The sequence below is a fragment of the Aethalodelphis obliquidens genome, unplaced genomic scaffold, assembly GCF_003676395.1.
Source record: "Aethalodelphis obliquidens isolate GAN/ISIS:26980383/991018 unplaced genomic scaffold, ASM367639v1 scaffold108, whole genome shotgun sequence".
Taxonomy (NCBI): Eukaryota; Metazoa; Chordata; class Mammalia; order Artiodactyla; family Delphinidae; genus Aethalodelphis; species Aethalodelphis obliquidens.
In genome coordinates, this window is record NW_020838052.1 from 1,717,695 (window position 1) to 1,744,160 (window position 26,466).

Below are 26,466 nucleotides of genomic sequence, written 5' to 3' on the forward strand. Positions count from 1 at the left end.
TTTTTTTCAGTGATTTCTTGGTTATGAAGTAGTGTATTGTTTAGCCTCCATGTGTTTGTATTTTTTAGTTTCTTTTTTTTACTGTAATTGAAACCTAGTCTCATAGCATTGTGGTTGGAAAAGATACTTGACACGGTTTCAATTTTTTTATATTTACCAATGCTTGATTTTTCCGAAGATATGAATCTATCCTGGAGAATGTTCCATGAGCACTTGAGAACAAAATATTCTGTTGTTTTTCGATGGAGTGTCCTATAAATATCAATTAAGTCCATCTTATCTAATGTGTCATTTAAGGCTTGTGTTTCCTAATTTATTTTCATTTTGGATGATCTGTTCATTGGTGAAAGTGTGGTGTTAAAGTCCCCTACTATTGTTGTGTTACTGTCAATTTCCCCTTCTATGCCTGTTAGTATTTGCCTTTTGTATTGAGGTGCTCTTATGTTGGGTACATAAATATTTACAGTTGTTTTCTCTTCTTCTTGGATTGATCCCTTGATCATCATGTAGTGTCCTTCTTTGTCTCTTGTCTGTATTCTTGTCTCTTGTCCTTCTTGTCTGTCTCTTGTCTGTATTTTGTCTGACATGAGAATTCTTCCTCCAGCTTTCTTTTGATTTCCATTTGCGTGGAATATCTTTTTCCACCCCTTCAGTTTCAGTCTTTATGTGTCCCTTGGTCTGAAGTGGGTCTCTTGTAGGTAGCGTATATACGGGTCTTGTTTTTGAATCCCTTCAGCCAGTCTCTGTGTTTTGGTTGGAGCATTGAATCCATTTACATTTAAGGTAGCTATTGATATGTATGTTCCTATTACCATTTTCTTAATTGTTTTGGGTTTGTTATTGTAGGGCTTTTCCTTCTCTTGTCTTTCCTGCCTAGAGAAGTTCCTTTAGCATGTGTTGTAAAGCTGTTTCGGTGGTGTTGAATTCCCTTAGCTTTTGCTTATCAGTAAAGATTTTAATTTCTCCATTGAATCTGAATGAGTTCCTTACTGTGTAGAGTAATCTTGGTTGTAGGTTTTTCCCTTTCATCACTTTAAATATGTCCTACCACTCCCTTCTGGCTTGCAGAGTTTCTGCTGAAAGATCAGCTGTTAACCTTATGGGTATTCCGTTGTATTATTATTTGTGGCTTTACCCTTGCTGCTTTTAGCATTTTTTCTTTGTATTTAATTTTTGATAGTTTGATTAATATGTTTCTTTGCATGTTTCTCCTTGGATTTATCCTGTATGGGATTCTCTGTGCTTCCTGTACTTGATTGACTATTTCTTTTCCCATGTTAGAGAAGTTTTCAACTATAATCCCTTCAAATATTTTCTTAGACCCTTACTTTTTCTCTTCTTCTGGGACTCCTATAATTCGAATGTTCATGTGTTTAATGTTGTCTCAGAGGTCTGTGAGCCTGTCCTCAATTCTTTTCATTTTTTTTTCTTTATTCTGCTCTGTGGCAGTTATTTCCACTATTTTATCTTCCAGGTCACTTATCCATTCTTCTGCCTCAGTTATTCTGCTGTTTATTCCTTCTAAAGAATTTTTAATTTCATTCATTGTGTTGTTGTTCATCATTGTTTGTTTGCTCTTTAATTCTTCTAGGTCCTTGTGAAAGGTTTTTTGTATTTTCTCCCTTCTGTTTCCAAGGTTTTGGATCATCTTTACTCTCATTACTTTGAATTGTTTTTCATGTAGACTGCTTATTTCCTCTTCATTTGTTTGGTCTGGTTTGTTTTTACATTGCTCCTTCATCTCATGCATTTTTCTCTGTCTTTTCTTTTCTTTTTTTAACTTACTGTGTTTGGGGTCTCCTTTTTGCAGGTTGCCTGTTCGTAGTTCCCGTTGTTTTTGGTGTCTGCCCCCAGTGGGTGAGGTTGGTTCAGTGGCTTCTGTAGGCTTCCTGGTGGAGGGGACCGGTACCTGTGTTCTCGTGGGTGGGACTGGATCTTGTCTTTCTGCTGGGCAGGGCCATGCTCAGTGGTGTGGTTTGGGTTGTCTGTGAACTTTGTATGATTTTAGGCAGCCTCTCTGCTAATGGCTGTGTTTGTTTTCCTGACTTGCTTGTTGTTTAGCATAGGGTGTCCAGCACTGTATTTTGCTGGTTGTTCAGTGGAGCTGGGTCTTTGCGTTGAGATGGAGATCTCTGTGAGAGCTTTCACCATTTGATATTAAATTGGGCTGGGAGGTCTCTGGTGGTCCAATGTCCTAGACTTGGCTCTCCCACCTCTGAGTCTCAGGCCTAACACCCAGGTGGAACACCAAGACCCTGTCAGCCACATGGTCATTTCTGTGCTGCTTCCCTGCCAGGAGTGTCCCAATGTGGTGACCAACTCAGTCTCCAACTTCCCTTTCATAAGGACGGGCTCATTGTTTCTTTTTCCTTGCGTTTTTGTCTTCCATTTTTGTTTGGTGGTTTTCTATGGTATTTTTCTCAGTTTCCTCATTTTGTTTTGTATCTCCGTTCTAGATTTATGTTTTGTACTTAACATGAAGTTTGTATCAAATGTCACATAGATAAATAGTTTTTTCTGCTGATAGCATCTTATCTTCATTTAACTGTATGGTTTTCCTCTTCCCCTTTTGTGTTTTTGTTGTCTCAAACGTTCCCTTTTTACATTGTAAGTTTGTTACCAAATTGAAATAGCTATAGTTATTTTTTCTGCATTTTCTCCCTTTTTTAATCTTTATACTGTAATAAAGAGTTTAAGAACCTTTTCTGATAAATAGTTGCAATTTTCTGATTCTTTCTGTCTATCACCTTTCTCCAAGTTTTGTGTACTTTTGTCTTTGTTTCTGGTGTACGACCTCTGTTCAACATCTCTTGTAAGGCAGGTCTAGTGTTGATGAACTCCCTCAGTTTTTGTTTGTCTGTGAAAGTCTTTACTTCTCCTTCATATCTGAATGATAACTTTGGTGGATACAGTATTCTTGGGTGACAACTTTTATCTTTTAGTATTTTGATAATGTCATTCCATTCCCACCTGACCTATAGAGTTTCTGCTTAGAAATCTGCTGATAGCCTAATTTAGGTTCCTTTGTAGTTTACCATTTTTTTCTCCCTGGCTGCCTACAAAATTGTTTGTCATAGACTTTTGGCAGTTTTAATATGTGTCTTGGAGAAGGTCTTTTTGCGTTGAGGTAATTACGTGTTCTTTTAGCTTCATGGAGTTGTCTATCCAGTTCCTTCCACAGTTTAGGAAATTCTCAGCTATTATTTGTTTAAATAAACTCTCTGCTCCCTTCTCCCTCTTTTCTCTTTCGGTGATGTCCATTATCCTAATGTTGCCCTACTTAAGAGTCAGATAGTTCTTGTAGAATTTCCTCATTTTTTTGCATCTTATTTTTCTTTCCTCTTCTACTTGTATCTTTTCTAGATTTCTGTCTTCACACTCACTGATTCTTCCATATGGTCTGCCTTATTTCCAGTGCTTTTTAATGCATTCTTTATCTCATTTATTGAGTTTTTCAGCTCCAGAATTTTAGTTCTTTTTTTTAGTTTCAACCTTTTTGGTAAAGCATTCCTGTTTATTAATTTTATTCTTGAGCTAATTGATGTGCCTTTCTGAGTTTTCATGTAGCTTGTTGAATTTCTTCATGACAGCTATTTTAAATTCTCTATCAGATCACATTATTATGTGACTTTAACTTTGGTTTCTGGAGAATTGTCATTTTCTTTTTGTGGTGCGGTGTTACTGTGCTTCTTCATGGTACTTCCTTCTGCCAGAGCATGTGAAGTGAGACAAGTTAGAAATTAGGGGTCTTTTCTTTTTCCATAGGTGGTACTATAGCACAAGTTTTTGGTTTCTCTTACCTGAGCTGCCTCTGTCAGAGGTGTGCCCCCTGTCCCAACTCTCATGATCACTTCTGGTGTTTTCTTGGTCATTGGCACCTTGCTTCTGCCTTTGTCACTGGCAGAAGCTGCCTGGTTCACCTGGATGGTGGGTTCTTCCCTTGCTTCCAGGATCCTCTGAGTCACAGGCTCACAGGCTCAGGCACCGCAGGGGGAAGGGGTGGGGGAAGCCAGGGTCATACCAGTGCCTCTTCCCTATCTGGTTTTCTAAGGTTCTTAGGCTCTGCCACTGCTGGTGGGAGAGCATAGGAACGGGAGACTTGGGCACCTCAGTGGCTGGAGGGACAGGGCCGCAGGCCCCATTCCCACAGATGTACAGTTAGATGTGGCCATGGGTGCCACTGCAGCCAGGAGGCTGGTGTTGTGTGTGCTGTCTGCTCTGCTGCTACCAGGTTCTCTGGGGCTACAGGCTTAGCTGCCATGGCCAGAGGGCCAGGATTATAGGCACTACCTCTACTGTTCCTTCAGTTCTGCCTCCTCTGTCTGTTCCAGTCCATCCATCTTTAGATGTACAGGTGTGTGGAATTCTCTAGCATCCTGGTGTGTTGGACAAAAGTACCTTTGTTGAGTTGTGAATGTTTTACTGGTTGTAGATTGAAGGGGAGAGACAGAGGTAGCTTTTCATTCCACCATGTTGTTGATGCCACCCCTTGATTTTTTTGTTTAGGACAGAACACTACTGTATTCATCTATCCAGCTGGCAATTGAGAATTTCTTGGGAAGCAGCACACAGCCTAAGGAGCAAAGAGCAACATTCTGCTAAAATGTTAACTTGGAGCCATTTTCATATAGTTTAGAGTGTTTGACTAGTTTTTTATTCAGTAAATATTCATTGAGCAACTACTCTGTGGCAAGCTCTGTGCTAAAAGCTGGGAAACAATGTCAAACTGTAACAGACATGGTCCTTACCTTCATGGAGCTTGCCATCTAGGGGATTGAATGCCATTAATTAAAAACTCACACAAATATGTATAATATCACACTTGTGGTGAGTGTTAAAAATAAAACCAATGTGTTAGTATAATTGCCTATGGTGACTAGATTTGCCCAAGTCAGTGAGGTCAGGGATAGTTTCTGTGAGGAAGTATGAATTGAACTGAAATCCAGTGGAACAAGTAGGAGTTAATTATGTATAAAAGTAAGGGGATAGCATGTGAGACAGAGTGAAAAGCATGTGTAAAGGCCCCTCAGTGGATAGACCATGGGCCACTAGAACTGAGGGAAGGTCAAAGTATATTTGGAACACAAGGAGAGGAGCAAAAGGTGGCACTAGATGTGCTTAAGAAGTAAGAAGGTGAGGCCATCCTAATTTGCTATCATTTTCCCTTTAATTTGAAGCTTTAGGATTATCTTTCACACTGATTAAGCCAACAAAAATAGATCGTAAATAGGAGTGATTAAGTGATGACTTGCTTATTACCTAGATTTTTTTTCCTACTAGACAGGACACCTTCATGGAAAATTATTTCACCAGCCAACGAGACAACATCTTCCGTAATGTGGAGGTTCTGATTTATGTCTTTGATGTGGAAAGCCGCGAACTGGAAAAGGACATGCACTATTACCAGTCATGCCTGGAGGCCATTCTACAGAATTCTCCAGATGCCAAAATCTTTTGCTTGGTGCATAAAATGGATCTGGTACAGGAGGATCAACGAGACCTGGTAAGAAATAGAATGGGTGGTGCACCAAATAATTGACATACTTTGTAGACTTCTGTAGAGATATAGGTAAATTTGTACCATTCTTTTTTAGGAAAAAAAAATCTCAGCATAAGCTTTCAAACTAAAGTTGACATTTGTTTTTAAAAACACTTATAAACAGGGCTTCCCTGGTGGCGCAGTGGTTAAGAGTCCGCCTGCCGATGCAGGGGACGCGGGTTCGTGCCCTGGTCCGGGAGGATCCCACATGCCGTGGAGCGGCTGGGCCTGTGAGCCATGGCCGCTGAGCCTGCGCGTCCGGAGCCTGTGCTCTGCAACGGGAGAGGCCACAGCAGTGAGAGGCCCGCGTACCGCAAAAAAAACAAAAACAAAAACAAACAAAAAAACACTTATAAACAAATGTTCCATGGTAAGGGAAATATAATGTTCATTTAGCAAATAATTTTCAAATTTAGGAAAGGATCCTGACTGTGTTATCACTAAGCAGCTTTATGTACTTTTAAAATATATTTGATACCACTGTTTTACTGTCCTTCAGAGCAGGCAGTTATTTTCAAGGCTAGAAGACCCACCAGGGGTGAGATAAAGAAAGGTCATAGCTGTCACTAGGTTGACCTAGAAAACTGGTATGCACCAATTCAAATGCCAACTATACTGTTAGGCACAATGCCAAGGCCCTCATAATTGCACTGATATGGTATATTTATCTTCTTTTCTAGCATGGGAGTTAGTACACATAAATTTAAACAAGAAAAGACACAGTAGAAAGGGCAAACCCCTAGCTAGCTATGATACCCCAGGACTGGCAAGTCACAAATAGAGTCTAGCTTTAGTTTGCTCCATATAAAATAAGAGGATTGGATTTTAAAGTCTAAGCTGAAAGAGAAGATCCTCTATTTCCAAGGGTAAAGTTGAGGAAAGCAGTTTTAGAATATACTGGTGATGTAGAAGAATACAGTTCCTCTTTGGGTTGGAACCTAGGAGTCTAAGGATCCCCTATAACTTAAGAATTTTTTGGTAATAACTGTGGGCAGGAATACTTTTTTTTCCCGTAATTAGTTACAGGATTGCCTTCAGTGTTCCAGTATTTGAGTATGTTTTGGTGTTTCTAGGTTAGCTTACAGGCTTTCAGAAACCACTTGACAGGGTTCCGTATTTGACTCTGAAAAGGACTTTTGAGTATTCTTTTTAATTCCTTCTCCCTCTCACTAAATATCAATTCTGTTTTAATTCAGCAGAAAATTCTTTATGTAGCTTGATCTTGAGCTTGTGAGGGGTTTGTTATTACTGTTTTTTGTTTTGTTTCCCTGGCCCAATTTGCAACAGAAAAACTTAGAGCATTCCAATAAATGACCTCCTTATGGATTTTTAAATTACTTGTCATTTTTAGTGATCGACATATTGTTTTCTAAATGCTTATGTAAATATCCCCAAAGATACATTAATGTTCTTTGTGGGATTTTAAGCTTAATTAAGAAAAGTATACTCTATTTCATTAAACTTTCAGACTTGGAGGTTTTGGAATAAAATGGCTAGGGTGCTTCCCTGAATATCAGTTTCAAGCAAGATAGGTGTTTCCCTCTATGTGTGTGTATTAGTCAGGGTTCCTCAGAGAAACAGAACCAATAAGAAGTGTGTGTTTGTGTGTGTGTGTGTGTGTGTGTGTGTGTGGAGAGAGAGAGAGAAAGAGAGAGAGAGTGAGAATAAGAGAGAGACTGATTAATTTTAAGGAATTGACTCATATGATTGTGGAGGCTGGCAAGTCTGAAATCTGCAGGGCAGACTGATAGGCTAGATACCCTTGTTGCAGCTTGAGTCAGAAGGCAGTCTGGAAGGCAGAATTCCCTCTTCCTGGGGAATGGCAGTCTTTTTCTCTTAAGGCCTTCAACTGGTTATATAAAGCTTACCCATATTATGGAGGGGGATCTGCTTTACTAAAAATCCACTGACTTAAATATTAATCTCATCTAAAAAATACCTTCATAGCAACATCTAAATTGGTGTTTAACCAAATGGGTATTGTGGCCTAACCTAGTTGTTGCATAAAATTATCCATCACAGTGTGAACAGTGCATTCACTATAAGCCCACCCAGTCCTGGAAAATATCTGTGTATGTGTTTATATTTGTATAAATAGATATTTTTCCATGTATATATGGGCATATATATAGATAGATACATAGCCAAGAAGAATAGATATTTGTGTGTAAGGGGTTGTTATATCTATGTAGCCAAATAAATACAGTCCATACAGAAATAATATATGTGTATGCATGTGTGTATGAGAGTAAGATATCTACAAAAAGTTGAAGTATTTTGATTTATAAAATCTTGATATTGGTATGCATATCTTAAAAATGACCCAGATTGGATTATTTGGAATGTTAGATGTATTTTATTAAGATTCCTCTGTACGGTAAATTTTATTTTTCAGCATAGTATTCTCAGTGAGTACTCAAAACAAGCAGCACAGTCCTTAAGAATTCTAGTAGCCATTGTACTTTGTAGACCTGACTTGAAATCATTTCTGCCATCCTAGTCTGTAAAGTAACGTACACATTTAAAAATTCCCCTGAGGAAAAACGAAATGCCCCTGTTTAAAATATGCTAAAATATTACACCTCAGATCTTGCAGTGAGAGAGGAGAGCTGTTAGTTATATGCTGATCAGTATGTTGGTCTATTTACTTCAGATTTTTAAAGAGCGAGAAGAAGATCTGAGGCGTTTGTCTCGCCCATTGGAATGTTCTTGCTTCCGAACATCTATCTGGGATGAAACTCTCTATAAGGTGTGTATGTTTCCCTGAGTTCTCTCATTTAAAGAGCATGAAAAAAAAGCTAGAAGGGTATTATCAAAACTAAAAGATTTTAAACTCTTTCATAGCCATCTAGATGTGTTGAACCAAAAGAAGAAATAATCTACAATAAATTGTTTGAAAAATACCCAATTTAACCTTAAGAAATTTTGGTTTTGATCTTAGATTGTGTCGACATACCTACCAGATCACACTGAATTAACCCAGTTTGGTCCTGATTAATTTGATACAGATCTTCATGACAGTAGAGGTTTCACTGACCATCATCCATTTTGACCTGTTGTGGTCTCAGTGCTGACTGGAATTGTATCTAATATTCAGGTACCTCTACAGGATATAAGCTAGTCTGCCTAAGTTTGGATGGCAATAGAAGAACAATATTTAGGGGAGAGATTGGAGAAGGGAGTCTTAGAATGGGATATGTTATTTCTAGAGTATGATAGCTTCAACTTTCATGCCAAATTAGAGACTAGCATTCTTTCAACCAGAGAGATTGTTCCCATTGATGGAATGGATGCCACACTGCTTGTAGTAGTTGTAGAGGTTACAAACAATAGCTGTGTTATGGATGAAACTGAAATTACCTTATTGGTACATAGGCTCCTTATCCTGCTTCCTCCCTTTCTCCCACTGATTTAGTGATTTGAAAGACTGGCTCCTTTTGGGTCCTCCTGTGGTCAGACTGCTTCTGGTATCCATTGACAAGTCTGGGAAGGAAAGCATCCTTCTCTGTGACTTGTAGCTACAGCCTCAGTATCAACTCCATCTGACAAGTATCTACAACCAAAAGCACAGAAACCTGATTTGCCAAGGAGAAAAACAATTGGACTTTAAACATAGCCACTGATTTATTTTTTTAACTAATTCATTTTTTCCCCAATATGTTGACCCAGCCTCGCTCTAATAACAGATCATTTTGAGATACCTATCTAGGAAATACTGTTCTAGATTAATTTGGGCCGAATTTCTCTCAAAGCCTTATTCCCATAGAACAGGTAACCGTGAATAAGGATGGACATGACGCACTGATAAGAACCAACTGCGGTGTGAAGGATGGCAATACATAACACGACCAAAGACAATTGGCTAATCACAACACTGCTGTGAGTGACAATGTCTCTGCTGTGGTTAGCTTTGGTGCCTTCTCCAAGGTAAATTCAGCAGTGACATTAACACCGACCTGGGAACTTGGAACCTGAACCCCCATGCCTAAGTAATAAAACTAATTGGAACAGAGACATGGCTCTACTCTCTCTTACATCAATATTGCATAGAGCTGACATAAATTTTTATATTACGTTTTATTCTAAAAGCACTCATTGCAATCTGCTTGATGCTGTTGGACGCACAGATGGCTAAGACCAGGTTCCTGCCCTCTAGTAGGGGAGAGAAGAACATTGTACACCTTACCAGACAAATTGGAGCAAAATTGAAAGAAATATTATAATGAAAATTCAAATAAAAGAGCCTTAAGAGAATAGAGGGAGGGTGTGGTTAATTTCAACTCCTTATTTTAGTCATACTCCTCTGGATGAAGTCAGTTTTAGGCAAACACGCAGTGGACTGTTTTTAATTCAATTGGATCAATAATTTATAAAGCTGACAATAAGCCTTTTGGAATGATAATGCCACTAATTTCTCTTGTAATTTCTATTGTATGTTATCCCATTGAGGGGAGGGGCCATTTTTCTACGTGGCTCTGATATTTTCATAAAATTGATTGTTAGATGTATGTTAAATATAGCATTATTAGGTTCTGATCTTTAGAGCAATCTACACTATTGGACTTACATATCTGTTTGAATGGCTGGATTAGAAGTTCTTTAGCCCAGTATATCAGAGTTTTCAACTTCCCTAAGGTAATATGATGGAATTAAATATTTGTTTATTTTTAATTATCAATGGAAAGAAGTATTTTACAAAAGTGTTTGAAACTTTAAAAAATCCAACTGAAGGATAAAAATCAAATATTATCTTCATTTTCTCACTTCGTTTGTGTTATACTTGTTGCCAGAATTTGTTTGGGACTCAATTATCACCATATTTTGCTGTCTGTATGTTATAGTATACTTACTCATTTGCAAAGATCTGGACTGGCTACCTGTTAGTAATATTACACTGTGCTTCTGTTCTGTTAGGCTTGGTCCAGCATTGTTTATCAGCTGATTCCCAATGTTCAGCAGCTGGAAATGAACCTAAGGAATTTTGCTGAAATTATTGAGGCTGATGAAGTGCTTCTATTTGAGAGAGCCACTTTTCTGGTGAGAACTTTCTGCTCTGCAGATGTACTTCACACTCACCTTCTTCTATTCAGCAATGGAGAATATGTTGCCACTTTGAGAAAGAACCTTTTTCCCTCTTGTCATTACTTCACCATGCATAGCCTTATTTGTAAAGTAGTATTGTCAGCAAGTAACTTGAAAGAAGTTCGTTGGTGCGTGGATCTTTAGTAATTAGTAAAACTTAGATGTTTGCAGGTAAGCCTTACTATAGAGTTTAGATTATTTTTGTGAATAATTGTTCATTTGTGTTAAAGAATTCCTATTTCCTATTGACTTTTATTATGAAATGATGGGTATTTTTCTTTGAGTTTAAAGCTTTTAACATGGAAGAGATGTAATGGTCAACTCAGTGACGTAGCTAAGAGTTCAGATGGGGAGGTGAAAGGGCAAAGAGGTATGTTGGTGTTTTTATTTTTCTTATAAATTCGGCTTAACGATGATAATAGCACCTACTGTGTATTTGGCCATGAGGGGGTAGGCAAAACCCAATATTATATTTATAAGTAAAATTTTTAAATAACTAATAAAAATTGGCTTGAGCTGTCACAAAGCACCACTTAAGTAATTGCTGATCAGCTTAATAAATATAGCTCTAAGAGCAGCTCACAGTAAGTAATTTTGGTTTCTGAGCTCTACCAGTGCTTCATGATTTTAGACACATTTATTGCTTTTTTTGTTTTTTACATACACATGTATCCTTTTTCAAATTCTTTTCTCATTTAGGTTATTACAGAATATTGAACAGAGTTCCCCATGCCGTACAGTAGGTCCCTGTTGGCCATCTATTCTAAATATAGAAGTGTGTACATCTCAATCCCAAACTCCCAATCTATCCCTACCCCCACCCTTCGCCCCTGGCAACCACAAGTTCCTTCTCTAAGTCTGTGAGTCTGTTTCTGTCTTGTAAACAAGTTCATTTGTATCATTTCTCTTGGATTCTACATATAAGCAATATCATATGATATTTGTCTTTCTTTGTCTGACTTCACTTAGTATGATAATCCCCAGGTCCATCCATGTTGCTGCAAATGGCATTATTTCATTCTTTTTAATGGCTGAGTAATATTCCATTGTATATATGTACCACATCTTTATCCATTCATCTGTTGATGGACATTTAGGTTGCTTCCATGTCTTGGCTATTGTAAACGGGGCTGAAATGAACATTGGGGTGCATGTATCCTTTCAAGCCATGTTTTTCTCTGGATATATGCCCAGGAGTGGGATTCCTGGATCATATGGTAGCTCTAATTTTAGTTTTTTAAGGCACCTCCATACTGTTCTCCACAGTGGCTGTATCAATTTACATTCCCACCAACAGTGCAAGAGGGTTCCCTTTTCTCCACACCCTCTCCAGTATATATTGTTTGTAGACTTTTTGATGATGGCCGTTCTGACTGGTGTGAGGTAGTACCTCATTGTAGTTTTGATTTGCATTTCTATAATAATTACTAATGTTGAGCATCTTTTCACATGCCTCCTGGCCATCTGTATGTTTTCTTTCGAGAAATGTCTATTTAGGTCTTCTGCCCATTTTTTTATTGGGTTGTTTGTTTTTTTTCATACTGAGCCACATGAGTTGTTTGTAAATTTTGGAGATTAATCCCTTGTCTGCTACATCATTTGCAAATATTTTCTCCAATTTTATGGGTTGTCTTTGCACTTTCTTTGCTGTGCAAAAGCTTTTGAGTTTAATTAAGTCCCATTTGTTTCTTGTTTTTTTGTTTTTTAATTTCCATTACTCTAGACGTGGATTGAAAAAGATCGTGCTGCAATTTATGTCAGAGTGTTCTGCCTATGTTTTCCTCTAAGAGTTTAGAGTATCCAGTCTTACATTTAGGTCTTTAATCCATTTTGAGTTTACTTTTGTGTATGGTATTAAAGAATGTTCATATTTTTTACATGTAGCTGTCCAGTTTTCCCAGCACTATTTATTGAAGAGACTGTCTTTTCTCCATCATATAGTCTTGCCTTCATTGTCATAGGTTAATTGACCATGGTGCGTGGGTTTATTTCTGGGCTTTCTATCCTATTCCATTGATCTATATTTCTGTTTTTGTGCCAGTTCCATACTGTTTTGATGACTTTAGCTTTGTAGTATAGTCTGAAGTCACGGAGCCTGATTCCTCCAGTTCCGTTTTTCTTTCTCAAGATTGCTTTGGCTATTCAGGGTCTTTTGTGTCTCCATACAAATTTTAAGATTTTTTGTTCTAGTTCTGTGAAAAATGCCCTTGGTAATTTGATAGGGATTGCATTGAATATGTAGATTGTCTTGGGTAGTATAGTCATTTTGACAATATTGATTCTTCTAATCCAAAAACATGGTATTTCTTTCTGTCTGTTTTTGTCATCTTTGATTTCTTTCATCAGCATCTTATAGTTTTTTGAAGTACAGGTCTTTTGCCTCCTTAGGTAGGTTTATTTCTAGGTATTTTATTCTTTTTGCTGCACTGGTAAATGGGATTGTTTCTTTAATTTCTCTTTCTGATCTTTCATTGTTAGTGTATAGAAATGCAAGAGATTTCTGTGTATTAATTTTGTATCCTACAACTTTACCAAATTCATTGATGAGCTCTAGTAGTTTTCTGGTAGCATCTTTAGGATTTTCTGCGTATAGTAGTATCATGTCATCTGCAGACAGAGACTGTTTTGCTTCTTTTCCAATTTGGATTCCTTTTATTTCTTTTTCTTTTCTGATTGCCATGGCTAGGACTTCCAAAACTATGTTCAGTAAAAGTGGTGAGAGTGGATATCCTTGTCTTGTTCCGGATCTTAGAGGAAATGCTTTCAGCTTTTCACCATTGAGTATGATGTTAGGTGTAGGTTTGTCATTTATGGCCTTTATTATGTTGAGGTAAATTTTCTCTGTGCCCACTTTCTGGAGAGCTTTTATCATACATGGGTGTTGAATTTTTTAAGAGCTTTTTCTGCATCTATTGAGGTGATCATATGGTTTTTATTCTTCAGTTTGTTGCTGTGGTGTATCACACCGATTGATTTGGGGATATTGAAAAGTCCTTTCATCCCTGGGATAAATCCCACTTGATCATTGGGTCTGATCCTTTTAATGTATTGTTGGATTCAGTTTACTAGTGTTTTGTTGAGGACTATTTTTGCATCTATGTTCACCAGTGACATTGGCCTGTAATTTTCCTTTTTGGTGGTATCTTTGTCTGGTTTTGGTTATCAGGGTGATGGTGACCTCATAGAATGAGTTTGCAAGTGTTCCTTCCTCTGCAATTTTTTGGAATAGTTTCAGAAGGATAGGTGTTATCTAAATGTTTGATAGAATTCATGTGTGAAGCCATCAGGTCCTGGACTTTGGTTTGTTGGGAGTTTTTTAATCCCAGTTTCAATTTCATTCTTGTAATTGATCTGTTCATATTTTTTGTTTCTTCTTGGTTCAGTCTTGGGAGATTGTACCTTTCTAAGAATTTGTCCATTTCTTCTAGGTTGTCCATTTTATTGGCATATAGTTGCTTGTAGTAATCTCTCATGATCCTTTGTATTTCTGTGGTGTCTGTTGTAGCATCTCCTTTTTCATTCCTAATTGTATTGATTTGAGTCCTCTCCCTTTTTTCCTTGATGAGTCTGTCTAAAGGTTTATCCATTTTGTTTATCTTTTCAAAGGACCAGCTTTTAGTTTCATTCATCATTTCTGTTGTTTTCTTTCTCTCTATTTCATTTATTTCTGCTCAGATCTTTATGGTTTCTTTCCTTCCATTAACTTTGTGTTTTGTTTGTTCTTCTTCTTTTAGTTGCTTTAGGTGTAAGTTTAGGTTGTTTATTTGAGATTTTTCTTGTTTCCTGAGGCAAGATTGTGTTGCTGTAAATTTCCCTCCTAGAACTGCTTTTGGGGTATCGCATAGGTTTTGGATCCTCATGCTTCCATTTTCATTTGTCTCTATGTACTTTCTGATTTCTTTGATTTCTTCAGTGATCCATTGGTTGTTAAGTAGCATATTGTTTAGCCTCCATATGTTTGTGTATTTTACAGCTTTTTCCTTGTAGTTGATTTCTAATCTCATAGCGTTGTGTTTGGGAAAGATGCTTGATATGATTTCAGTTTTCTTAAATTTACTGAGGCTTGCTATGTGGCCCAGCATGTGATCAATTCTGGAGAATGTTCCATGTGTACTTGAGAAGAATGTGTATTCTGCTGCTCTTGGATGAAATGCTCTAAATATTAATTAAGTCCATCTAGCCTAATGTGTCATTTAAGGCCTGTGTTTCCTTACTGATTTTCTGTCTGAATGATCTTTCCATTGATGAACATTGGGTGTTAAAGTCCCCCAGTATGATTGTGTTACTGTCGACTTTTCTTTCTATGGCTGTTAGTATTTGCCTTATATATTGTGGTGCTCCTATGTTGAGTTCATATATATTTACAATTGTTATGTCTTCTTCTTGGACTGATCCCTTGATTATTATGTAGTGTCCTTTTTTGTCTCTTGTAACATTCTTTAAACTATTTTGTCTAATATGAGTATTGCTACTCTAGCTTTCTTTTGATTTCTGTTTGCATGGAATGCATTTTTCCATCCTCTTACTTTCAGTCTGTATGTGGCCCTAGATCTGAAGTTGGTCTCTTGTAGACAGCATATATATGGTAGACACATATCTTAATCTCTCTGAGTTTGGTTCCCCTTTTATAAAATGGAGATAATAATATCTATATCATAGGTTTATTGTGTGGATTAAAATGGGACAAGGTAGCATTAAGCCCTAGCACAAAGTTTAGCATACAGTTGGCAAACTGTTTAACGTTGATTTCTTTTGCTATTGCAGCCAACAGAGGGCAGAGAATTCAAAGTGCAATTTTTTTCTCCTTCCTTTGTGGAAACATTATTTTTAATGGTAGCATATTTGGGAGTCATCCTTCCTGCTAACTGGTACAGCTGAGGCAAGGAGTCCTAACTAGAGTGTCTTTCTGCCTCAGCCCATAGGCAGGGATCACTTGCTTGGAAGTTCACTACCCTGAGCCCTGTCTTTCCTGCTAGTGGTAATAGCAACAAGCAGGTGAGCTCTTCTGTCTATCTTGAGACATGTGGCATGGTAGAATCCTGCTTCAGCAGTATTCTCCTGCCACATCTACCGCACATGATCATAGAGGTTAACCTAATATAAACTCTGTTTTTCACTGGCAGTGACAAGTAGCTTTTGCTTTCTCTTGAGGACTAAGTTTCGTTGTGATTGACCATTTTCACTATAGCTCTTGAAGTCAATCAACAGGAACCTATTCCACCATTGGTCTAGGAATTATGTTTTGAAATTTTCACATGGTTTCAGGGAATTGCCCTGTGAATTTTCTTCTGGCAAATGACTCAGTTTTGCTTCCTACTAGAAACTTTACATCAGCCTATGGGAAATACTTGTGTGGTTTTATTAATCTGAAAGTGTGAGGGGAAGTATTTTCAGCTGGCATTGGTGTCCATCATGAATAGGTTCATTTATAAATAGTAAATCCTCAGAGGTCAGAATCGTTCAGTTAAGATTTTTAAATATGATACCAAAAACCACTTGGTTATAGACTTCATTAAAATTAAATACATTAAGTACACCTCAGCAACAGCTAAGAGGGACTTCCCTGGTGGTCCAGTGGTAAAGAATCCACCTTCCAGTGCAGGGGATGCAGGTTCAGTCCCTGGTCGGGGAACTAAGATCCCACGTGCCACGGGACAACTAAGCCTGTGCACCACAACTACTGAGCTTGCACACCTCAACTAGAGAGCCCGCATGCTGCAAACTGCAGAGCCCACATGCCCTGGAGCCCACGTGCCACAAATAGAGAGAAGCCTGAGTGCCGCAACGAAGAGCCTGCATGCCACAGCGAAAAGATCCCACATGCCTTAACGAAGATCCTGTGTGCCTGCAATTAAAACCCGACACAACCAAAATAAATAAATAAATAAAATATTTTTAAAAAAACAGCTAAGAATTTTTATTTTTCCTTTTTGATTTGCACTTTTTTTGAATCAAAAATTAGAAATAATTTGAAAAAATTGAAATAAGATGAATATTTAATGATTAAAGTAAGTGAGAAAGGACAGCAATGAACCAAAATAGATAATACAATACTTAAATGATCTAATAAATTTATAACCAAACAGTACTGGATGGGTCATCCGTAGGGATGTTGAAATTATGCAGATGTTAACAGGATATGGGACAGAGGAATAGAGGCAGTAAAGCCAGGTGCCAAGTCTACCCTGAAAATCAGGGTGACCAAGAGACTGACAAATGTATTGCCTTGAAGAGTAGTAGAGGGTGATATGACAACGCTGCATGAATTTAAAGGGCATTGCTCTTTTTCATAGGTGATTTCTCACTATCAATGTAAAGAACAGCGTGATGTCCACAGATTTGAGAAAATCAGCAACATTATTAAGCAATTTAAGCTGAGCTGCAGGTAAGAGATCTTATGTGATGTATTTATCTCTGGAACAAATTGTCATTTTTTGAGAGATTCAAATAACTATAGTAGACTGTACTTCTATATTCTTCTTTATATTAAAAATAAAGCTAAACTCTAAGGGAGCCTACAGTTGACAGAAGTGAAAGACATCTTTAATGCAAAGTCAACTGATGCAGAAGAAGCATATGAAAAATATCTAAGCAGAGTACCCCTTCAAGATGTTTGATACTATTTGGGAAAAAAATAAACAGAAAATGTCCAAGAGAGTTTTGAAAAACAAGAAAGGAGAATTTACCCTACCAAATACCAAGATTTACTATAAAACTACGGTAATTAAAATAGTGAGGGACTGATTCAAGAATGGTACAAAGTAGAGAGTCTAGAAATATCTGATCATATTGTCTCAGCTTTGTTTAAATACAATTTGAATCTTAGCATTGTGAATATAGGAAGAAGGAATGGCTGAACATCATAATCTAGTAAAGATTTAATAATCAAAATTCTTATCCTGGTAAAACTTTGATGCCCAGACAATAGAATAAGTGTAATTTTTTTCCCTTTTATGTCATAGCACACTTTGAGACTTTCTGGCATGTTTATTCTAACATTTTTAAGAAGAAATAGCAAATGGCATATAAATATCATTACCCTTTTTGTTTTCAAAGAAATGGGATCATTTCTAGAATTTCAGCATAACTAACATTCAAAAGATACAGTTATTAATCTCAATGATAGGGAAATTTCAACTGAATAAACTTAAATATTAGAGAAATCTTTGGTAACATGATTTTTAATATGAATCTAGGTCTAAGCCCACTTTTCATTTCACAGTCAGTATCAAGTCCTAATCCACTTTCTAAGTCACTTTCCAGCACGTGTTAAATTTGTCATTAGAGTTTCCTTGGAAAGCAAAGTGGGTTAGTGATTAACTGTCTTAATGAGGTGGTGGATTGAGATATAATGCTATGAAAATATTTAACGTGAAAAATAAGAATGTCTTATGTTGCTATTATTTTACGTTCTTTACTCACTTTTCTCCTTTCTCCTATAGCAAGCTGGCTGCCTCTTTCCAGAGCATGGAAGTCAGGAACTCTAACTTTGCTGCTTTCATTGACATCTTTACATCCAACACTTATGTGATGGTCGTGATGTCTGATCCATCCATTCGTAAGTTTAAACTTAGCCGACATAGGTTCAAAGCCACGTATTTTTTAAACTAATTTCCCTAGAGGTAGTACATTATTAAAGATACTGAAAAGCTATTTAGTAGTGCACAACACTGTGAATGTACTTAATGCCGCTGACCTATACATTTGAAAATGGTTAAAATGGTAAATTTCATTTTGTGTGCATTTTACCACAATGAAAAAAAAATTTAGTACTAGTGGTAAATACTTTTTATTTAATAGACATATTTTGAAACTTAAAGATAATTTAGACTCTAGGGTATTATATCTTCTTCATGGGAACTTTAAAAATTACTTACGTATAGTTATTACATCTAAGGATTTTAAAGAAAAAGAACCCAAATGTATGACTTATGCTCCATGTGGGGTAGATTTTTAAAAGACCAGTCAATCTAAGCTCTGAACTATTAAATGTTGAACCATTTTATATGTCATTGTATATTCCTAAGTACCATACTCCCATATTTCTGTTATGAGCATAAAGAGAGATATTTGGTGCTTCCATGCCATAATAGCCATATCCATCACAACCATTGAAATAAAGGTTCTAGCAGTATTTCCAGGATGCTCCCAGAAGTTTAAATTATCTCTTAAGTTATCTATCTTAGGTTAATATTAGAATACAACATAAGATAATGTTCTTTTTTACTATTAGCTCCAAACCAAAAGAGTTTGAAAATTTATTTTGAAAATACTGTGTTTAGAATATAAACAAATCTTTTATTTATTCAGAAAAATTAAACTCTGGTTAACTTGGGACTTATGTTCTCTGTGACATACATTGAGGGATTTGGCTCTCTTTTGTTTATTTGTTTTTACTAGTCAATTATTCCTTTGGCTGCTTGTACTTAGTCTGTTGGTTATCTTCCCTACCCCACCCTCAGCTTCTGCAGCTACTCTGATCAATATCCGCAATGCCAGGAAACACTTTGAAAAGCTGGAAAGAGTGGATGGACCAAAGCAGTGTCTTCTTATGCGCTAAAACATTGCCAAATACTGTTTCAGAAAAAAATTGGAATACTGTTTCTTAATCTTAATGTTGTATTAGTATATATAGGCTCTGAAATGTTGTGATGCTTATCACTTCTGTATTTCTTCCCTACTCCCCAGTCTTAATGTTTAACCTTGAATGCTATTTACTCAAATAGCCAGTGAGGAGTTAGAAGATGAGCTGTTTATGAAGTTGGTGTGACATATAAATAGGTGATATATAAGTGTTCTGATAACAACGTTCTAATAGTGCAGGTGTTCTGTTAACCTGGTTCCAGTTGTTGTGTATGCCAAAGCCTTTCCCAGCGTCATCTTGTATTCCTTACCAGAGAGTAACCTATACGTTTGGAATATTACTGTTTTCTCAGCATGCATTAAAAATATTCCTTAACTACAATTGTAAATAAACTTTTGCTGTTAGGGATGTCAGTGTCTGTTTTTCTTTTCCTTGTTTCTTCAACTTTTCCCTAAGAAAGAGCAAATGAATTTCAGTTATCCTAGGGGAAGGGGACCTTCTATTTGGGAAATAGTACAAAATAAAGTTGGATAGGAAGGATGAGCCAAATGATAGCCTTAAAGCTAGGCAGAAGAGTTTTGGTACAATGTGATAGGAAACGACAAAGGAATGTTGAAAGAAAGTTAACCTATAGGCTGACTGATGGCAGTCGGAGAAACTGTGGTAGTAATCCAGGCCTGAGGTGTACTGAAAGTCTATTTCAGGATGCAACTGGAGAAGGAATGAATAAAAAGTTGAGGGAAAATAGTGTCTATGAGATGTAAGTCTTCTTTCTATGAGGTCCAGGAATGGTTAGTTTTATATATTCCGTAACACCTGGTGGGATGTGCCTTCATTATACTAGTTAAGTAGTATTAAAACCTCTTTCAGGGCTTCCCTGGTGGCCCAGTGGTTGAGAGTCCACCTGCCGATGCAGGGGACACGGGTTCGTGCCCCGGTCTGGGAAGATCCCACATGCCGCGGAGCAGCTAGGCCCGTGAGCCATGGCCGCTGAGCCTGCGCGTCCAGAGCCTGTGCTCCGAACGGGAGAGGCCAAAAACAAAAAAAACAAACAACAAACAAACAAACAAAAACCTCTTTCAGGCTGGGAGTTTATTTGACTTCATCCCCTAAGGAAAAGATGAGGCATTGTGAACTAGGAGGAATGGAGCTTGACAACACTGACTAGAACTACTCAAAGCCCTTTTTCAGTTTCCATAGAACTGAAACAGAGCACAAAAGCATTTAGGGAATCTACAGCAGAGTAGACTCATCTCAATTTTCTTGTCTCTATGTCATAAAGAAACTTCTTCCAGACTGCCAGAACCTCACCTTTCCCCATCTTATTGTCCCCAATTGAGATAGAGTTTTTACTGAGCAACAAAGAACATGTTGTTTTTTAGGCAGTTTAACATTATGTAGATTAAAAATATCAATTCTTAAAAGAATCTCATTGGACTAATTTTATCAACAGTTGTATTAATCTTCTACAGAAGGAGAGTTTTTTAAGTAGGTGTTCCAGATTCTTTATCCTAGTAACATATAGGAAAATGAAAAGAGCAAATGAACCGGGCGGGTGTGGGGGGGGGGGGCGGTCTGTTCTGTGACTAATGATTTGGCATGTTCTCCTTATCCTCTATCTGGGGTGAGGTTTGAAGGAAAACACCCGAAAGTGTTTTTTTTGTATTTTGGAAGGTGGATAGATATAGATAATATATTCAATTAGATAAGCACAAAAAAAATAAAAGTTATATAATTACTCTGTTTACTCTTGGTCCAGCCCTTTCTCAGATTCTAGTTATAACTTGGACTTAGAGGACGTATAAAAGTATGAAAGGTTAGAAAAATAAGGTTATGATTTGACTTAATCCTTATGGTAATGAGCAGCCGGTCGTCTTTGCCACTGAAGACAAAAAAAAAAAAAAAACTATTTTGAGATATTTGTCCAAAGATGGAGCTGCTTAGAAACTGAAGTAAACACAAGTGGACAGTGAAGGCATGTACACAGAATGAGTTAGAAGAAATCAAAACCAGAGGTGTAGAAATTACGAGATCAGTGATACAATGAACTGATTCTTTTTACAGGTCATGTTAGCTGTGTCAGTAGGATAGGGCAATGGTTCTCAAACTTGAGCATGCATAAGAACCACTTGGAGGGTTATTGTTAAAACACACATTGTTGGGCTTCCCTGGTGGTGCAGTGGTTGAGAGTCCGCCTGCTGATGCAGGGGACAGGGGTTCGTGCCCTGGTCCGGGAAGATCCCACTTGCCGCGGAGCAGCTGGGCCCGTGAGCCATGGCCGCTGAGCCTGTGCGTCCGGAGCCTGTGCTCTGCAACGGGAGAGGCCACAACAGTGAGAGGCCCGCGTACTGCAAAAAAAAAAAAAAATAGTAATAATAACACACACTGCTGTCCCACCTGCTACCACTGAGAGTTTCAGATTCAGTAGGTCTCGGGTGGGGTCCATGAATCTACATTTCTAACAAGTTCCCAGGTGTTGCTGATACTGATCCTGCTGGTCCACAGACTATATTTTGGGAACCACTGCTTTAAGGAAAAGAAGACGAAATGTAGACCTGGAAGCAGGAGTGGGAAAACATGTGCTCACCAGGTTTGTAAGGATAAGTTGAAGGCATTATACCAAATGAGATATATGTAGTTTATACCAAATGTAAAATAGATAGCTAGTGGGAAGCAGCCACATAGCACAGGGAGATCAGTTCATGCTTTGTGACCACCTAGAGGGTGGGATAGGGAGGGTGGGAGGAAGACACAAGAGGGAGGAGATATGGGGATATATGTATACATACTGATTCACTTTGTTATAAAGCAGAAACTAACACACCATTATAAAGCAATTATACTCCAATAAAGATGTTAAAAAAATAAACACGTTAAGAGGTTAAAAAAAGATACATATAAAAAAGAGGTAAAAAAAGATATATATAAATCAGACCACTGATTCTCAAAGTAATCTAAAAGCTTGTAAAACACTGTCTTAGATAAAAGCAATGACTAGGTAGCTCCTATTTCATAAGTAATGTGTTGCAAATGGAAACCATTGCTAGCATAGAATATGGTTAGTGATTTGTGTAGGGACCTAACTTTTTCCAGTTTCAACCAGCTTTATTTGCTAACTTAATAGTATATCATGAAAATGTAGGTGGGTTGCAAATGAAAACAGTGCTACCTTTTGTTCAGTATTTACTAAGTGTCATGTTGTAAATGCTTTATAAGGATTGTCTCATTAGTCTTTACAAGAACCCCATTAGGTAAGTACTATCACTATCCCACTTTTTAGATGGGGGAATTGGGCCCAGAGAAGTAAAAAACTTGCCCACATTTAAACAGTAGTGGTAGAGCTGGGATTTGAATTCAGGTATTCTAACTCCAGAGCTTGTGCACTTAAACTTAACCTTGAAATTGTATGGCCTTCCTGAATTTAAGGGCCTTCTCAGGATGGAGAGTTTGAGGTGCATCCAGGTATGGTACCTAGCTGTGAGACTACCACTGTGTTGGCTACTATGGAAATAGTAAGCCAAATGCTTGTGAACCTGTATTACTCTTGTTTTCATTGGGGCTTTGCCACATGGAATAAGAAGCTTTACCACAGTTGGCAGTGAAAAGCAGAGTCGAATAGGAGGGGGAAGAAAACAAATCTCTAGCTTGAAGGATTTAGGTCAAATCTAAGTAGTTTTTCAGTATTTGTGGGTTTTCCCCAAGAATTGGACTACTGTGAGCAGTTAGTTATAGCCTCTACTTCTCTGAGGCCTTTTAAAAATAGGAGGGAAAAAGTTTGTAACTCTTTTGGATCTCCCACAGCAATATTTTGCAAAGGCCAGCTTATGATTTCCCACTTAAATTCCTGACTTCCTTATAAAGCAGGAAATCAGTCAGGGTCTTCCTGCAGTCTTCACTAACAAAATTTCCAGCCTCATTGCATGTAAATGTCCTCACTGCATGTGATTTAGTGGAACATAATCAGCATTTTTTTCCAGCTTTATTGAGGTATGATTGACAAATAAAAATTGTATATGTGTAGGTTGTACAATGTGATGTTTTTTTAAGGTGTACAACATTATGATTTAATATACAAATACATTGTGAAACGATTACCACAATCAAGTTAATTAACACATCCATCACCCTACACAGTTACCTTTTATTTTTCTGGTAAAGAACACTTAAGATCTACTCTCTTAGCAAGTTTTAAGTATACAATACAGTATTCTTAACTATAGCCACCATGCTGTAATTAGATCCCGAGAACTTATTCATCTTATCACTGGAAATTTGTTCTATTTGACTAAAATCTCCCCATTTCCCACACCCCTCAGCCCCTGGCATCCATCATGCTATTCTGCTTCTATGAGTTCGACATTTTTAGATTCCACATATAAGTGAGATGATACAGAATTTGTCTTTCTCTAACATCTTGCATAGCATTATGTCCTCAAGGTCAGTCTGTGTTGTCACAAGTGGTTACATTGGAGTGAAGGAGGCAGAAACCATACTCACTGGGCCTGAAGAGTATGTGGATGGTGATGAAGCAAAGCAGTGACAACTGCTTCAAGAAGTATAGTTATGTAGGGAAGAAAAGAGGATGGCAGCAATGTCCAGGGAAGTATTTTTTCATAACTCCTGAAGAATTTCTTCCTTAGGCTGGTCTCATCCCAAAAGAAATTTCTCAAAGTCTGACCAGCAGCTTCTGAGTGAAAGATTGCCTCATTTATAATCTATTTTCAACACCACATATATGCTCCTCTTGAGCACTTCTTGAAACTGGAAAGACCAAACTCAGTGTAGAAGAGAAAGTAGCCAAATTCTCACCCCATAAAAAACAGGAAACTGAATTTCTTTGGAGTAGCTCAATTGAAAACAACTAACTTTTGGTAGCTCCCTTCATTGTAGCTCCAGAACAACAATTATGCTTTCCAACATTTATTGATTGCTTACCATATATTATGCACTCTTCTAAATATTTATATTAATTATTTAATCAATTATTTAAGTATATTAATTATATTGTTAATATATATTAATTCATTTTGTCCTTAAAATTCCACTAATTCGGTACTGTTATATATGATAAAACTGAGACACAGAGAGGTTAGGTTACTGGCCTACAACTCACATGGTTTGTGAGTGACAGAGCCTGGACTTGAATCTAGGCATCTAGTGTGTGCCACTAACCTCTCCTGCTGTACTGCCTGAGTAGCAGAACAGATTTTAGAGAAGGAGATATCTGCACCTTGTATTACTCAGGAACTTCAGAATAAGGTAGATAGAACTGGACAGACACACTATCTCTAGATGAGATTTAATCTAAATAGCCCCATAGGGTATCAGTTCCAATTTCCCTTCATATGCTAGTAAGCATTGACTGAGAAGCCCTGTATATTCAGCTGTTTTAGACGTGGTTAAGAAGACAGACAGTCTGCTCGCAAAAACAGGTTTTCCCACAATACTGGAAACTCCTTGAGGGTATAAACATGTCTATTTTCCTTCCACACTGACTCCACAATATAGGACAATTCCTGACATGTCATAAGCATTCGATAAATAGTTGATGAATGAATGAATAAAGCTTCCATTCTAGACAGCCCCTAGAGAGGGAGCAAGCAATGCTGGCTGGATTAATTGAGGTCAAGAATAAATCTAGCTCTAGTTACTAGCTTTTAGATTGTTGTATAGTCAGACTTTTTTTTTAGGTTTTCCTTTGGAGGCAGGGTTCAAATTCCTGAGCAAGCTGCTTGGTGTTTTTCTGAGCCAGACTGCTAAAATACATCCTGAAACTTTGGGCAACATAAAGGCATTCTGCTGCTGTGGACCTTTGAGAATAAGATCAGTTCTTTTCACACTTTGTGACATAATCTGAGGTAAGGAGACATCGTCTTACTTTGAGGCTATTCTCATTGGTATCTACGAGGAAAAGGATGGCCAAGATCATGCATACTTTATACTTTTCCACTCCAGACACTTTCTCTGCCTCCAGCCATGCTTTCTTAGGTAGAACTCTCAGGGACTGGGGTCTGAAAACCCCAAGAGCAGATGTCTTGTCTTCCTTCTTCCACCGACTCAAGGGGATAGGTGGGGTGCAATTTTCAGTGGCTCAGGTTGCCAAGAACTACCTAGATGTCCGAATATGAAAGACAGTGACTTTTCTCTAAGGTATCCTGGTGTAGAAGTAAATGATTGGGCATTAAATTCAGACCAGGTGTTTACTTCCTAGGTGGATTATTTTGGATAGTCTCTTAGCCTCTCCCAGCCTCAATTTCCTCATCAATAAAATGGTAGTAACAACATCAGCTTCACAAGGCTGTATGTAGAATGAGAGGAGATGAGATAATGTACCTAAAGATCCCTAACAATGCCTGGTGTATATTTGGTACTCAACAATAGTAAATAATAATAATAACAGCAATAATAAAAGTTCATTCAGTTGGTAGATCCATAGTGAGATGAAGCTGGAATACCTGACTCAGGAGGATGTTAAGGGGGAGATGACTTGATTAACTCCCCATAAACTGGAGTTCTGTACCACTGAAATGTCATGAGGCATTGGAGTCCCTACAAATCTCTGGCAATATTGAGCCTGGACAGGGCCACTAGCCTTCTTAAGGCTTCACATGAGCAGAGATACTACTTGTGGTAGTGAGAGAGCTTAGCTCAGAGGTGTGCCTGACTCTCTGTGGCTCTCTACAGACCTGGCTCTGATTTGATAGCCATGCTGGCAATAGCTCCTTTACCTTATCCATATCCATCCTTATTCTACCATACCTTGCTCCTGGCTGGCTTCCCCCCCCCCACAATCTGATCCTCAGTTCTGTCTCTACTCTTCTTGGTCATTCTGGTCTCAATCTCATTCAAGATTGCAACTTCATCAGCATCCTGCCAGAGTAATAGTGATAATAACTGCTATTTTGAGAGCACCTACTATGTAATGGGCTCTTTACTTATATGATTTTGTTTCATCCCCAAAGTAATCTTCCTTACTTAACACTCCCCTGTATAAAACTTCCAGATGGTCCTTACCTTTCAGACATAAATGCCAAATGATAGTAAGTGTGAAATTTGCTTCAAAATTATCTGAAGTTGTGTGGGGAGTAGGTAGGTGTATAGATAAAACAAGAGAAGCCATGACTTGATGACTTGATAATTATTAAAGCTGGGTGATGAGTGTAAGGGGTTCATTATATTATTCTCTCTACTTTTGTATATATTTGAAACTTTCCATAATAAATATATTTTAATTAAAGAGAAAAGTAAAAGAGACACACAT

At 37.7% G+C, this 26,466-nt stretch overlaps 1 protein-coding gene across 11 annotated transcripts in view; it reads left to right on the plus strand.

Moving 5' to 3' along the window:
- RRAGB (Ras related GTP binding B) overlaps positions 1 to 19,620 on the plus strand; it is a 50,884-nt gene extending 31,264 nt beyond the window's left edge. For 9 of the 11 annotated variants that reach the window (XM_027096758.1, XM_027096756.1, XM_027096757.1 and 6 more), the window contains 6 exons: positions 5,281 to 5,503; positions 8,193 to 8,288; positions 10,454 to 10,576; positions 16,915 to 17,006; positions 18,064 to 18,179; positions 19,084 to 19,613. In XM_027096758.1, the coding sequence (XP_026952559.1) occupies positions 5,281 to 5,503; positions 8,193 to 8,288; positions 10,454 to 10,576; positions 16,915 to 17,006; positions 18,064 to 18,179; positions 19,084 to 19,181 (748 nt within the window). In that variant the 3' untranslated portion in view covers positions 19,182 to 19,613. Of the gene's footprint in view, positions 1 to 5,280; positions 5,504 to 8,192; positions 8,289 to 10,453; positions 10,577 to 10,912; positions 10,992 to 16,914; positions 17,007 to 18,063; positions 18,180 to 19,083 lie in introns of those variants that run through there. The other 2 variants (XR_003430757.1, XM_027096750.1) reach the window with 2 other exon arrangements.
- The last annotated feature ends 6,846 nt before the right edge of the window (positions 19,621 to 26,466 follow it).